The 15,521-nt window shown below is 40.3% G+C and overlaps 1 protein-coding gene across 4 annotated transcripts; it reads right to left on the bottom strand.

The window, feature by feature from the left end:
- Positions 1-4,411: 4,411 nt before the first annotated feature.
- Positions 4,412-13,793, bottom strand: LOC103712937 (DEAD-box ATP-dependent RNA helicase 15-like). Of its 4 annotated transcripts, none has more exons than XM_008799648.4 (12): positions 13,316-13,793; positions 13,117-13,233; positions 12,380-12,480; positions 8,852-9,024; positions 8,503-8,734; positions 8,251-8,369; positions 7,514-7,570; positions 7,252-7,436; positions 5,925-6,069; positions 5,747-5,830; positions 5,596-5,659; positions 4,412-4,724 (listed from the first exon to the last, which is right to left on the bottom strand). In XM_008799648.4, the coding sequence occupies exons 2-12, from the start codon at positions 13,230-13,232 to the stop codon at positions 4,714-4,716; spliced, it is 1,287 nt and encodes a 428-aa protein (XP_008797870.1). In that variant the 5' UTR covers position 13,233; positions 13,316-13,793; the 3' UTR covers positions 4,412-4,713. The 4 variants fall into 4 exon arrangements, with proteins under 4 accessions (XP_008797870.1, XP_008797871.1, XP_008797872.1 ...); XM_008799649.5 differs by having other exon boundaries at positions 13,117-13,241; positions 13,316-13,576; XM_008799650.5 differs by having other exon boundaries at positions 8,852-9,148; positions 13,117-13,241; positions 13,316-13,576.
- Between the last annotated feature and the right edge of the window lie 1,728 nt (positions 13,794-15,521).

Raw genomic sequence — 15,521 nt, forward strand, 5'->3', positions numbered from 1 at the left:
ATAACAATACAACTAGGGATAACAACAGGGTGGATATGGAATAGGTAGGTTATTAGCTGTACCCACTTGGTACTATTCTCGGGATGGGATGAGGCAGAGTTAGGCGAGGTAGATCGGAACGGACAAAACTATAAAAATTATTTTTAAAAAAATATAAATTAAATAAATAAGAAAATATAAAAATAAATTTCGATATTTTACAGAATATTAAACAAAATAAGATTTTAAAACATAGAACATAACAAAGCAAATTTTCAATAACATTAAAAACAAAAAATAGAATTTTTTTTTTAAAAAAAAAGTCAAATATTTCTTAAGCTAAGAAAAGCAATCAACTAAAAAATAAACAACAAAGCATATACCTTATAACCTTTTTCGATTTATGTTTTCTTCATTATCATCCTAATTATCATAATCCATAACCATGCTATAGATCCGATGCAGCTTTGTAGGATGAAGACCTTTTCCCACTGCCAATTTTAAACGAATCTGGTAAAGCCCATCCTATTAGGGTGGGACTGGATCGGATACCCGATAGAACATAGTAAAAGTTATCATCTTTAAATACAACCGGTGTAGCCATTTTCTTCATTATCATCCTAATTATCATAATCCATAACCGTGCTATCGATCCGCTGCAGCTTTGTAGGATGAGGACCTTTTCCCACTACCAACTCTAAACTACTCTGAAAAAGCCCATCCTATCAGGGTCGGATTGGATGGGGTACCCCATAGAACATAGTAAGTTACCATTTTTAAATACAACAGATGTTGCCAATAAAAGAACAACCCAACCAAGCAACAAACATCATAACCACACCAGATTTTTCCATCAGGCAGCAGTGATCAGGAGGCATCGGAACAGGATCAGGGCTATCAGGGATGAGGCTGGGCAGTTAGTGGAGGACCCCGACATGATTCGGAGAGTGTTGGAGGGGTTTTTCAGGGCCAGGTGGTCTGAGCGGACAGGCAGCGGGAGTTCAGAGGGTTTTGTACCGCCTTCGGCACGGGTGGCAGAGAAGGATACTGTGGCGCTGATCGGGCCGATATCGAAGAGGAAGGTTCGGGAGGTGATGTGGTCCCTCGAGGGGGACAAGGCGCCGGGGCCGGATGGTTTTCCACCGTTATTCTTTCGGAGGTACTGGACGATAGTGGGACAAGATGTGACGGTAGCTATACAGCAGTATTTTAGCACAGCTGTGATGTCTACAGATTGGCAGAGGACCTTGATCACCCTTATACCGAAGCGATAGGACGCTTCCGAGCCTAGTCACTTTCGCCCGATCAGCTTGTGTACTACCATGTACAAGGTGACGGCGAAGTTACTAGCAGTTAGACTGAGGGATATTCTTCCGAGGATTATCAACCCGGAGCAGGAGGCTTTTGTGGGAGGGCGGAGCATTTCTGATAATGTTCTTATTTTTGCCCAGGAGTTTATATTTGATCTTCGTAGGGCATCGAATAGGAGGAGTTTGATGGGGATCAAACTTGACATGGAGAGGGCCTACGACAGGATGAGATGGGACTTTGTACAGTAGTCTTTGCAGGAGTTTGGCTTTCATGAGACATGGTCAGATGGGTGATGGGGTGTGTCAGAGCTCCTTCCTTCACCATCTTGGTGAATGGGACGCCATCCCGGTTTTTCGAGTCTTCTGGGGGATTACGTCAAGGTTGTCCCCTTTCTCCATTACTATTTATTATATGTGCAGATGCACTCTTCAGAGCCCTTAGGCAGGTAGTGAGCATCCAGGAGCTAGAGGTTTATAGGCCTGTGCCGGACGCTGCACCGACTTCTCACTTGCTTTTTGCCGATAATTGTCTACTTCTAGCCCGGTCAACTAGGCAGGATGCATGGGTCATACAGAGGATTCTTCGGGACTATTGTTCTATGTCTGGTCAACGGGTCAACTTATCTAAGTCAGTAATATGCTTTAGCCTGAAGATCAAACTGGCTGCGAAGACTTCCATATTGGAGATTTTGGGAGTGGGAGAGCAGGAGGGCATGTTGAGGTACTTGGGTGTGCCGATCTCTGGTCAGCGGCTACGCAACAGGGATTGTTCCTTTCTTGAGCTTAGTATCAGGCACAGGTTGGAGGGCTGGCAGATACACTCACTCTCCATGATGGGTAGGGTTACCTTGGTGCGGTCAGTTCTCTCTTCGATCCCCATTTACTTGCTATCCAATTCTCTCATCCCAGTTGCGACTGTGCGGAATCTTGAGCAGATCTTCAGGAACTTTATCTGGGGGAGGAATGGAGGTAGATGTGGTATTCATCTGATGGCGTGGGAGGTTGTATGTCAGCCGACCACGTATGGAGGTTTAGGGGTTCAGTCCCTAGTGGCGAGATGAGAGGTCTTACTGGCACGACATGCCGCTAGATTAGTGCTAGAGCCTGATGGCATGTGGTCCGTCTTGATGAGGGCCAAGTATGGTGCTCTAGTGCCTGGGGTTCGAGCCGGTCGCCGCCATTCACCGGTCTGGAGGGAGATTTGTGCTAGAGCAGGGTTGGTGCTTTCGGCAATCAGATGGGCCATTGGCGATGGTCGGTCCATAGATGTGCTGGAGGATAGCTGGGTGACAGAGCAGCCGATTAGTAGATTGCCGGTGACGGTGGACACGGCGAGGATAGCTGGCCTCAAGGTCAGAGATCTGATGGAGCCGGGGGGAGGATGATGGAGAGAGGAGCTGAGTCGGGAGGTGTTTGGGGCGCAGCTGGCAGAAATAGTCCTGGCTCTACCAGTTCTTGCCCGGGAGAGGCCAGACAGACTAGTCTGGGTGCCGACAGGGAGGTCGCAGGTGCACGCCAGGGATATTCATCTGTTGATGAGCCGAGAGCCAGGCCGGCAGATAGAGGAGGGATGGATTTGGAGGATGCGGATTCACCCGCGTGTGGTGCTCTTCATCTGGAAGGTGGCATGGGGCTGCTTACCGATCAGGAGCTTGTTAGCACGGCATAGGATGAGGATCACTCAGGGTTGCAAAATGTGCATAGATACTGAGGAGACTATTGATCATGTTCTACTGCAGTGTCCTAGAGCCAGGGAGATTTGGAGGAGATCATCGGACCTATTGCCCCACTTAGTCGAGTTGGTATAAGATTTGATTCATTGGTTGAGGATTTCCATGCGGAGGCCTAGTACTGCTGATGCAGGGATTTGCTGGGCATATTTGGCTTATTATATTTGGTTGGACAGGAATGCTGGCTTGTTTGAGGGCAAAAGGTTAGCACCGAGGATGGTGGTGGACAGAGCGATACGTCATGCGAGGGAGATCACCATAGCTGCCACGAGGTTCTCTTCTGGGATGGCCGAGGACATCTGGGGTACTTTTTCCGCTGTCACAGTGCCCAGGTTCGCCCTTGTTTCTTGGGTACCCCCATTCCCCGGTTATCTCAAAGTGAACTTCGATAGTAGTATGTCGGTGGATGGAGTGTCCGGAGGCATTGGTTTTATGATCAGAGATCATCTCGGAAGGATGATTGCAGCCGGTGGCCGTCGTATGCCGGGACTTACTGCTGTTGGGATGGAGCTACGGGCAGCTTGGGAAGGGATATCCTTTGCCAGGCAGGTATTGGGTGCTGAGCGTCTATGCCTTGAAAGGGACTCCTCTGCGGTGATTGACTGGGTTCGAGAATTGGACAGATATGCTAATGACCATCCTCTTATCCGTGATACTCGTAAGTTAGCTCAGAAGTAGTGCGATTTTCAAGCATTTTTCGGAAGGCAAACAGCACAGCAGATTGGGTTGCCTTCTATTTGGCCCGACACTCCGAAGAGATCCTTTGGATATTGGTAGAAGGGATACCTCCTACTGATGCCGTTTTTACCCCAAAAAAAACACCAAAACCGCACAAAACCAACATACGCATGCATCATTAGTGGTCATAGCGGCGGTGGGAGATCGGAAGTAAAAGAGGCTTACTTGTGTTAACGTGCTCGGAGGGCAAACCCAGCAGTGGAATTTCCTGAAAACCAGATGCCGGAATTTCCAACAGCTACAAACCACTCTCATAGGACGCGTGGTAAAAAGAAAACAGCAGCAGCTAGGGAAAAAATTGACCAAGCCTGAATGAGCAATTTATAGCTCTCTTTTTTTTTGGCTTTTTTGAGATAAGGACGGGGGCTAATCCCGACCTTTCTGGTTTCTATCCTACCCCACACACCACATTCCGACTACGCCCTCCCCGCCTTGCATGTGGTGGTGGGATGGTAGAAATATTGAACCAGCTCCCTACCGGATATCAAACAAACAAGCTGGCTGCTTCTATAGGCGCAACATTCAAACGTAATGAGCAAACCAAAAGGGCTTCATAAATCATAACATGATTTATGTTTGGCCAAGACTGCTCATCAATTTCTTCAAAACAAATCATGACACAATTTATCCAAAATTCATCAGACTAGCACAACAGAGACAAATCAAACAGATAGAAATAGCATAAATACTACAGCAAATGATTTATGGAGATCCTAACGCATTATCACATACATATCCTCTACCACAAACTGGATCTAGTAATAGGGAGTTAACCATCAATCTACACATAAGAACTACTGTTGGAACGGTCAAGTACAATCACTCACAAAAGATCAACCAAAACTAATATCTGGCGCTGCCTAACAAAATAGTCCAACCTTTAAACCACATTCATCCATATGCTCATCAAAGTATCAGTCTGATTTATTGTGTATCAAAGCACCTTGCCAGCGTCATCAAGATGGCACTGCAAAACAGGAAAACCACATGTCAGGAATCACGCAAATATCAACAGGACAACATAGAAAACGTTACACAATCTTATGAACAGGTGGACAACTCCCAACATCTCAAAAATCACAAAAGAGAAATTAACAATAATAATGGAAGTGGTGTCTTTAGTCTTAGAGAGAGAGAGAGAGAGAGAGAACCACCAAACAAACACGCTGAACAAGCAGCCAAAAGCTCTCACACATTAAGATGTGATAAATGCAAAAAGAGGGTAACAAATTCAATTAAGCTAGCAGCCTGAACATCAGGTTATACAGTGACTGGAATATAATAAAACAAGTTAACCGCACATTACATTACCAAATGGCTTCTAAGGCTATCTATCAGCAGCGCAATCAAGATATAGTGAATCAAATAAAAAAAAGTTAAAAAGTTGACACCAGACAGCAGGCAAGGACATTGTTGCTGGAACAGTTAAACAAAATTACCCCGCTACATGAGCTTCCTATTCTGCACCTAACCAAACATTAGTTCATAATGAGGATTTCTTTCTGTCTTCCTTTTTTTAGAGCCATATAACAGAGGAACATATGAGTAGGTACTAAAAGGAATAACCAGCTATAATCATGATTTGAGGTTATTCCTACCTATTGTTCTCCCATACATATGTGTCACACTTTAATCACTCATCAAGCTAAAAAGCACAGATATAAATAATATTAAAAAATACAAACTTGACCAATTATGGTCAAAAACCATATTAGGCTCAAGTAATCAATAAAAAACAACGGCTCAGTATCAAGGGGCTCTGTAGAAGAGCTTTGAGTAGCAAAAGGGAATTCAAGTTATGAGTTGTCATGGAAATGCCCATAGGCATAGAAACTTACTGTATGTGGAGGTGTCAATTTGCTCTGGCAGCTCCTTTATGTCCACCTCAAACCTCTCTTGAACCTTCAAATAATGAATCAAAGCTCATTAGCATCACATCCATTTCCCCAGCACACAATGCAAAGAATATACAGAACAAATAAAACAAACCTGATTAAGAACATCTGAGTCAGAGGCAGATGAGACAAATGTAATAGCAAGTCCCTTTGTTCCAAATCGACCAGCTCTGCCAACCTGCAAATGAACAAGAATACAGCAGTGTGAGCAAATCAATGATGAAATGCATTGAATTAACTCATAATGTATTACAATGGATAAAGAGCATGACCCTGTGCAAGTATGTGTCAGCAGAATCTGGCATGTCATAATTTATTACAATGTTGACACGCTCAATATCAATCCCTCTGCCAACCAAATCAGTAGCAACGAGAATTCTCTTGTGCCCTTCTTTGAAGCCCTTGTACCTCATCAATCTGTGATACAGCATAACAAAGCACACATTACATGCAAATGACAATCAATTGTTCAACAACAACGAACATCACACATTCATGTGTAACTTTGTTGGTTTGGGAAGGAGGGAACATATAACAACTTCTGATAAGTAAACATACGGACATAGAACAGTCTAACTATGGTCCAAGAAAAAAAATGTCAGCAGTCACAACCAACAGAGAGAAGCATTTGAAGCTAGGAAGTTTTCAAAAAAAAAAAAGGCAGGAGAGACATTAAATACAAATGAGTCTCTATAAACCAGAAAGAAGCGGAATAAGTCAGCAGAAAAACCACAACAGTGCAAGGCAGATAAAGTAATCAAAGATGCATATTTACAGAAAAAAGAACCTGAAAGTCTATGGGTATGATGCTTTACAAATCTACCAGGCTACATTATCAAAGACACTAGAATTACAAAAGCTAAAGAAAGTTTATTCGACTAAATAATTCTTTCCTACAACATTATCTTACTAAATCAGCATGCAACTAGTTACAGATATTGTCACCAAGACCACCTGCTGACATGCATCACACACAAAAAAACATTTTTTAACATGTAATTGCAGGCCGTGAAGAATAAAAAAAGAAGCACCAGCTTAACTTCCATGTCCTTTACAACCCTCACTTTGGGTAGAAACAAGAATAATCAAGTATCAGCTCCAGATAGAAAGCTGTAAGTATATGAATAAAGCAAAAAAAAAAAAAGAAGAAATTAACCAAACGTTCCAGAAATCGCATATCAATGAAAAATAATCACAAACATCAAGAGAAATTGCTGAAAAATAAAATTTTCATGCCACTAAAATGAAGGCCACCCAGCAAAACCTGCTTCAAAGTAGAAAACTAGGAAGAAAAATTGTTGTTCTAAAACAAAAAATTAAAGCCAGTCACAAAATTTAAAGGATTCCTCCTTTTTGAGAATGGTATGGCCATAAGGAGAGAAATAAGATAGAACTTAATTTAGAAAACATGATAATCTTTTGAAGCATAACAGACAATGAGAAATTTATTCTGTAGTATAACATATAACAAGAGTAGGAATTGCCGGAAAGCTAATTTTAATTCTATTTCAGGAAAACTAGACAATTAAATTGCCGGAATAACACTTGAAATTAATGACCACGAATGGGGAAGTGCCAATAGAGTAGGATGAATCAAACCTCTCTTCCTGCGACATTCCAGAGTGGATGCAGATTGATGGAAAATTGCACTCTACCAGCAACTTGTTCAGCTCTGCTGCTCTGTTGACACTCTTGACAAAGATCACAACCTGATTGAAGTCCAGCGCATCCAAAAGATCATTCAACTTCCGGTTCTTTTCCAACTCGCTCAGTTTGATGTAGTGCTGCCATTAGAATGAATATCAGAAAAAGAATGAATATCGAATTACACGCCAAATGCCCAACATATAACAGTAAGTACCTGTACTAAACCATGCAGGGTAAGTTTGGCCTCATCGTCCACATATATTTCCATTGGCTGAAAGGGAACAAATGTCAGAAAGAATGTTAGGGTCTTGTCTTCAAGCTAACTGATTCCAGAACCAAATGAATGACGCATGAACTCCAGCCCACTTGACTTGAAATACACAGCCTCTTCAGGGAACTTGTAAATGTCTCACTGATATACCATTTCTATAGCATGCCCAACAAGAAATTACAATGCTGCCCACAGTTCATTCTTGAGCAGAGACGTCTGACTTGTCCACCAACATAATGATCGTGACAAAAAAAAATACAGCAGGAACCCCAACCAAGAATAACTAGGACCACCGAGAGAACAGCAGAGATTTGCCAATAAATGAATCACAACCATGCAGGTAAGGACACACCATAAATCCAAGACAACACAGAGTAACCTAGCTGCAAAAAAACCTTCACGGGAACCAGACTTCTAAAGACCACTAATGATGCCACAACATTAATGCCCCCCTGCTTCACAGGAAAATTGAGAGAAGGGGGGGGGGGGGGGGGGGGGGGGGGGGTATAAGCCTGCATTCTATCCACCCATCTCAACCTAACTAAAAAAGGCTCAGGAAAAAAGTAAAAAAAAGGATCAACAAAAAGACCAAATCACACTCTAAAGAAGATACATATCCAGAGTAGAATAGGGCATAAAAAAGATTGACTTCTAGATTTGAACTGGCCACAGGACATTACATCTTGCATAAATCTCTTGCAAACAGGACGGATCTCCTTGCTGAGAGTCGCTGAAAACATCATGACTTGCTTATCATGAGGTGTCATTTTGAAAATCTCCTGCACATCTCTCCGCATGTCTACAGAAATACACAAAGGTGAAATACAAGGAAAAAATAAATAAAAAGAACAGTAGACTATATGCAATTGAGCAGTAAATGCAAAAAATAAGCTTGTCCAAACCAAAATATGAGCAAAAAAAATAAAGCATACCAAGTGACTCAAGCATCTTGTCGCATTCATCAAGAATAAAATGCCTCACATTCTTCAAGGAAAGATCTTTATCCCTAGCGAGTGCCAGTATTCTTCCTGGTGTCCCAACTACAATGTGAGGACACTCATTCTTCAGTATATCCTTGTGTTTTGCAACGTGAACTCCTCCATAGAACACAGCAACTTTAATATCAGGCAAGTACGTGCTGAACCTCTCAAACTCGTGGCAAATCTGCATGAAATAGAGAGGTATCATGACACACAAATTGGACATCAATATCAGATGACAAGTACATCAAATAAAAAGACATGCACATAAAGAAAATTTCAAGATGGACAAGGAAGAAACCTGGTAAGCTAACTCCCTCGTATGGCACAAAACAAGTGCAGCAACCTGGCCTGAAACAGGCTCGATTTGCTGAAGTGTTGAGAGAACAAATACAGCAGTCTTCCCCATCCCAGATTTTGCTTGACAGATGACATCCATTCCCAAAATAGCTTGAGGGATACACTCATGTTGTACTGATGGAGAACCAAACAAAATTGGAGCGGTACCCCCAGTAAGTAAAAAATAACCTTCTGGGCCCTTTAATGGAAAGGTTTACCATATTCTCCTCCAAAATCAGAATGTGCAAGTAGTGTTTACCTGAAAATTTATCAAAACATAAGTCAGCCACAGCAAGAAAAAGGTCTAAACACAATAACAGATTTCAAAAACCTGTAAAAGCAAAATACAAATTTGAATGAGTGTCTTCTTTCAAGGAAGCACCAATAAAGGTTGCAGCACAGAAAAATAAACAAAAAATGCAAATAAAACCTTGTCCAATTGCCTCTGATCCTCATTCTTGCAAGCTTCAAAAGTTTGTTTCCCACTACTACTAAGTTCTAAACTCATTTTCCCAATTCATTTTTTGCTACCTTTGTAAAGAACCTAGGAAGCATAAAAACTTCAAATCACGTCATGTCTGGATTGTATCCATACCGCATATCAGTACTCATCAGAAACTTCTCATATTTATCTCCAGTACTTGTGCTAAGTATCATATTTTCAAAATTATAAAACACTCCAAATACTCCGTGGATACACTTTAGATACTTCCTCGATACCTCCACAAATGTCAAGTTTGTGGTCTATTGATATTAATATTAAAATATAAATAATTGATTATGGTCTCTTGAATAACGACAAATGATGTGTTTGTAAAAGTTAATGATACCGTATAAAGTACGAACTATGTTATTTTGATAGCTTAGCATGCTTCACAGATGCTTTTTCCCATATACATTCATACATATACACATACATTCGCATGTGTGGCACATACATAAACACAAAAATACATACATACATACATATATATATATATATATACACACACATGCATATATTACGTGAAGTATTCTAACCTCATCATATTCTATTTACAATATTTGTCATATTAGTGCATCAATATCAAGTCATATAAATATATATATATATATGCCCATAGTTCATAGTAAAGAAGTCCTTCACATTGCTTGGTTCTTTCAGTTATCAGGGACAAGTTGCAGAATATGATCAAAAGACAGTAATTCATCAACAAAAGAAACAAATTACCAAAATAAAGAAATTCCAAGATGTTCAACAAAAACATGTATAAGAAAAGCAAGTTGCATGTGCACATAGGGCATACAAGGGGGGAAGATTCACATTGTTATAGCTAGCAGTTTACATAAACAGAAAAGAATCCCCAAGATTTATATTTAATGCTATCACATAAAACAACACTGTCATCATAAAGTTGCAGCACATGACCTGAAATATTTTCCAAATATGTAGTTGTTAGCATACATCTATATACTACATTCTCCAACTTTTAGACAGGCAGGACAAAAGAACTAAAAAGATTGCCTTCAGCTCGTATACATCTGCGCTAAAGGTGTGGGAAGAAAGTCCCTTTGTAACTGAAGGCATCACACTGGGAGGGAATCAACATTCCCTAATACAACACCACAACACTATAATCATGAAGTTGTAGCATATGACTCGAAATATTTTCCAAATATGTAGTTGTTAGCGTACATTATACTACATTCTCCAACTTTAGACAGGCAGGGCAAAAAACCAAAAAGAATGCCTTCAGCTCGTATACATCTGCGCTAAAGGTGTGGGAAGAAAGTCCCTTTGTAACTGAAGGCGTCACACTTGGAGGGAATTGACATTCCCTAATACAACACCTCCAATACTGTTTGTACTCAAAACAAGAAGACCAAAAACTACTACATGCTACACAGGGGGGAAGTGCTTTCAAGTCCCAAATCCTGGAAAGCAATTATCCTAGTTCGCGATTTAGAGTAGACAAAAGAGAATGAATTAAAAAAAATCTGCTTCAATTTCTTCCCAGAGTTGATATCATCTTTTTTGGTTTCTACGATCTTATGGTGAATCGAGTCCCAAATCCTGGAAAGCAATTATCCTAGTTCGCGATTTAGAGTAGACAAAAGAGAATAAATTAAAAAAAATCTGCTTCAATTTCTTCCCAGAGTTGATATCATCTTTTTTGGTTTCTACCATCTCATGGTGAATCCTCGCAGCATGGTAATTTTCAATTTACTCTATACATTGACAATAAAATATTATTTCTCACTAAGGCACTAATATTTTAAACCATGACAAAATTATGACAAGGCAATGACCTTATTTTGCTTCCAACCCCAAATATCCATGTTCAAACCTCCATAAAATAATTTCATTAACATAACACTCATCAAGACTATAGCCCCTCCTATTTGTAAATTGCTCAAGGATTCACCCTTTGTTTCTATGAAGATCAAGTGCCCACCAGCAATATACCACAAGACAGCAACTAAGACTTCTCCAGTCTTCACCATTCTAGCATAACATCAATAAAGCCATACCATCTTCAACCTCAAAGCCTTCCAGACCTCCCTATCGATCATTGCAGTCAGCAGAAAATGAAAATCAAAAACTGATCCCAAAGGCAATCCACCACCAACTTGGATTTTTAGAAGAAAGAAACAAGAAAGGACCCACCGGAATTTCTACAATGTGTCCTGACACATAGAACACATAAGTTCCACAACTGTAATTCTAAGATCAGGAACCCAACTCAAGACTTCTTAAGATGAACTTAATAAGCATCTTACCAATTTCATGAACTAATCAAATTAATTTTATAATTTAATACGTGATCCCTCAACAGACCTCTGAAGCTAACCAATACACCTTAAAACAGCCCCACACTTCGACAGAATCATCTAACGTAGAGCAACTGGCAGTCCATCTAACACCTTTCTTTCATCCTTAACTTGCTTATCCCTCATTACTCTCATGACATCAAAAATAATAGTAATGCAGAAACCAACTCCTTCCCAAGGAAACATTAACCAGGAAAACCACCAAAAAGCCAAATGCATATAAAAAACACCCATGATCAGCAAATGATGCAATTCCAACAACACATAATGGGGACACAATCGAATGAAGAAGGTAAAAAGATCAATCATTCACATGAAAAAAAGACACTTTCTAACTTCAAGTTGAAAGCAATAAAATCATTAAAACCATATCACCATGAAAAAAGAAAGAACTAATACTAACTAATACTACTTGAAGCATTCTTAACATGTCCCGTTACATGATGATTACATGATATTCTACAAGTTAAATTTCATCCGTTTGATTAAATGCTTTTTAATAAAGACAAGCAGTCCAACTATTGGTGCAAAGAACACCAACAATTCCCCCGCACACATTATTTGGCACAGTGGAGGCAGTACATGTTGAATGTGAACCCAATGCAAAGGAATATCATTAGTTGATTCATTGTTTCACAACCTCATGTCAATGTGAAAAATATTAAAATAAAGTGCCTGCCTTCAGAAGGATGCTCAAAGCCTGAATCTACGATAGCCCGAAGAAGCTCTGGCTTCAATAGGAAGTCTCTGAATCCGGAACTATGAATTCCAACATATCCTCTGCATTGCACAAAACAACAAAAGTAAGTCAATTTTTTCCAGATCAGCCAATAAACAAGCATGAGTTCATAAATGAAAACACCACTGGCTAGGTTGCAATTGCATCAAATTGTTAATATTTTACAGCAGATTCTCTATCAGAAAGTTATCAATCAAGAATTAGAACTTCTAACATCAGCTCAAGGATTAAAATACAGAACATCTTATCAATGAATAGAACGAATATATTTTTCATAAAACAGCCCAAAAATTTTGAAGAAATTAACCATGCGATTCCCGTGAATTACATGTATCAAGGGAAACCAACTCCTTCTTGACAAATTGGGCTATAAATTCCTCTATACAGGAATCAAATTAGAGGCGAACAATGATGTCACATAAAAAGCCTTGATAATCAAATGAATACAAAGTATAACTTCAGATCTGAAGTGGACCGAGAACATCAAAAATAAAACAGAACAAAATCAGTAAAAAAACTTTGGAAAACAAAAAAAAAATGTTCAAAAAAGGCACGAATTAAGTGCTAGCGGACAATTCAGGAGAAACACCAAGACAGCACTCCAAGAAACGGTAAATAAAACAGTAAACAGGCAGATAAACCGAAAAATATTGATCAAAGTACGAGATTTATCTTACTTCTTCGCAGTCTCATTACTAGCCTTGGCCGCAACGGCGTCGGGGGCCTTCTCCTCGTCCTCTTCGTAGTCAAGAAGCTCCTCCTCGTAAGCATCGTTTTCCCTTGCTTCACCCATTCTGCACGGCTAAAGAAAACAAATCAAGATCCGAAACACCTCACCAAAAGACAGAAAACTTAGGTAAATCACCCAAAACTCACCTTCAAGTCCAGAGATGGTGGATTACGGTTTGGAGAGGGTTCGAGGCTTCTGCAAGAAAAATAAAGAAGAAAACGGAGAACCCTAGGCTAGGGTTGAAAGGGGTGAGACGAGAAGAGAAATTCCTAGGGTTTCTAAGGGAGAGAGGGAGGGGGAAGTAGAGAGGAGATCGAAAACCCTCGGCTAGGGTTTCGAGAGGCGATGGAAGGACGGCAAATGGATCAGACTAAACTGCCGACGGCGGATATTTATAGGGCTGGATCGAAGGTTTTAAAATAAAGCTAGGGCATAATAAATGATAGCGGATGTGCCAGGGTGTACACCGTTCATGCGGCCGTCCATCGCAATACTGACCGTTTGATTGACTTGTCGAGATCCCATGGCTCGTTCAAGGCTCTCTTCCGGTATGCTGCACGTTCGGACATTTTTGTGCGACGCAAAATCGGCCATCCTTTTGACGCATCCTATTCGCCCGCGGATGGCGCCACGGATGGATGTCCCTCTCTTAGGCGCGACGCTGCTCGCGAACGGACGAGATGTCTTCGTCTGGGAGAATCCAACGGCAGATCTCGTGCATTCGCGAAATCGGACTCCGACTGAGTCAACGGTTCTAGCTCGCTGCGATCTAGGACCTTCTCGTCGGTCAACTTTAATGGATCAGGTGCAGTAGCCCTTTCATTTTAGGCAGCTTTATGAATTACCAGATTCCTTGTATCACATGATTCTTGATGGGAGTTTTATCTTAATAGATGTTCAAACAATCACGTACTCCCAACTTGGGTTACACCTGGACACTGAATAGCTAACTAGAAAGTGACTAGAGTTGACCATTTATACCTATCTCCGGCTAACTAGTGGCTAAAGATATTTGTTGACTAGCAGTCATTGACGGGTTAATGAGATAAAATTATGGATTAAATGGCATTTTTGCTCTTTGTCTGAATAACATTATTAACCGCTTTCTTGCTGGTATTTGGTTGATTAGACTGATATCTTCTCTTTATACATCATTTAACCAATAACTAGACTTAGGCCTTGAGAATTCAAAAGGGATCATCACTTTAGGCCGCGCCCCGAGTGTTTGGACTACAAATTTAGAATTTTAATGTGGTATTGGCTTTAAGTTAGAAACAGGTACATTGTTCAAAGCAAACGCAAAGCAAGTTGAATTGGCATATTGTTTTACCAAGTCATGCCAAAAATGGTCATATTGTTTAGCAATCATTGAATTGGCATTTATTAGAACTAGTAATGTGCATGCGCCACGCGCACTTAGAATCAATCGCTTTAATGAAGCAGTGCCTTCTCCTCTCAAAACAAATTGAAGAAAATGAAAAAATAATAGATTTTGAACAATACTGTCAGACATCAAATACATTTTGAACTTGAGGTAAGTGATGGGAAAATAGGAACAATATAGCTGGATGCAACAAAGACCTAGATGCGAGCTATAAGGGATGAAAGATGAATTGAAAGAACAATGCTTGAAAGTCGATGAAGAATATTGCCTTCATGCTTTCTTTTCTTTTTCTTCTTTTTTTTCTTTATACCTCTATTTCTCCTTATTTATTTATTCTCGTCCCTTCTTTTTTGCTTTGCTCAAAGTGTCACAATCCAAAACCTCACCTAAAAAAGGCCAACCGAAAGATATTGTTTTAGATTCCTTACTTCTAAATAAATATTCTAGATCTTCATAGTAAAAACCGATGTAGGACTAAATACACATCTACACAAGTCCTCACATACTTCTCACATTTAAGTCTGGTATCGTCGCCAAGCTAATGGTTTGAATCTCTTTAAATCCAATCACAAGTACCATGCTCAGCTCGTGGACAACCCAAATAGACATGTGCTATGGTGTTCCATAGTCTACATAGGTCATGAGCCGAATATGTTCTAATACCATCTATCGTAACCCGGAATCTTATCCAAAAAGCTAGCCAGAAGGTATTATTTGGGTTCTTTAGTCCTCTATAAGTACCCAATATCTCTTCAGTAAATATCCAATATGTAACTAAATATATGCCTGCACGAATCCTCGTACAAAGAGACTCCACCAAGAATGGGTTTCGAAGGGTTGATAGAAATAATGTTGTTAGGGGTTTCTAGTGGATTTGATGGAAAAAGGAATTTGTGGTATCCGATGAAGAAATTTAGGTTGGCTATGGAGGTGATCCGATAGGGAGAAGAAAGTTTTCCTTCAACCGG

The sequence above is a fragment of the Phoenix dactylifera genome, chromosome 1 (genome assembly GCF_051530095.1).
Source record: "Phoenix dactylifera cultivar Ajwa chromosome 1, Ajwa_hap1_PhDact_Kaust_v1.1, whole genome shotgun sequence".
Lineage (NCBI taxonomy): Eukaryota > Viridiplantae > Streptophyta > Magnoliopsida > Arecales > Arecaceae > Phoenix > Phoenix dactylifera.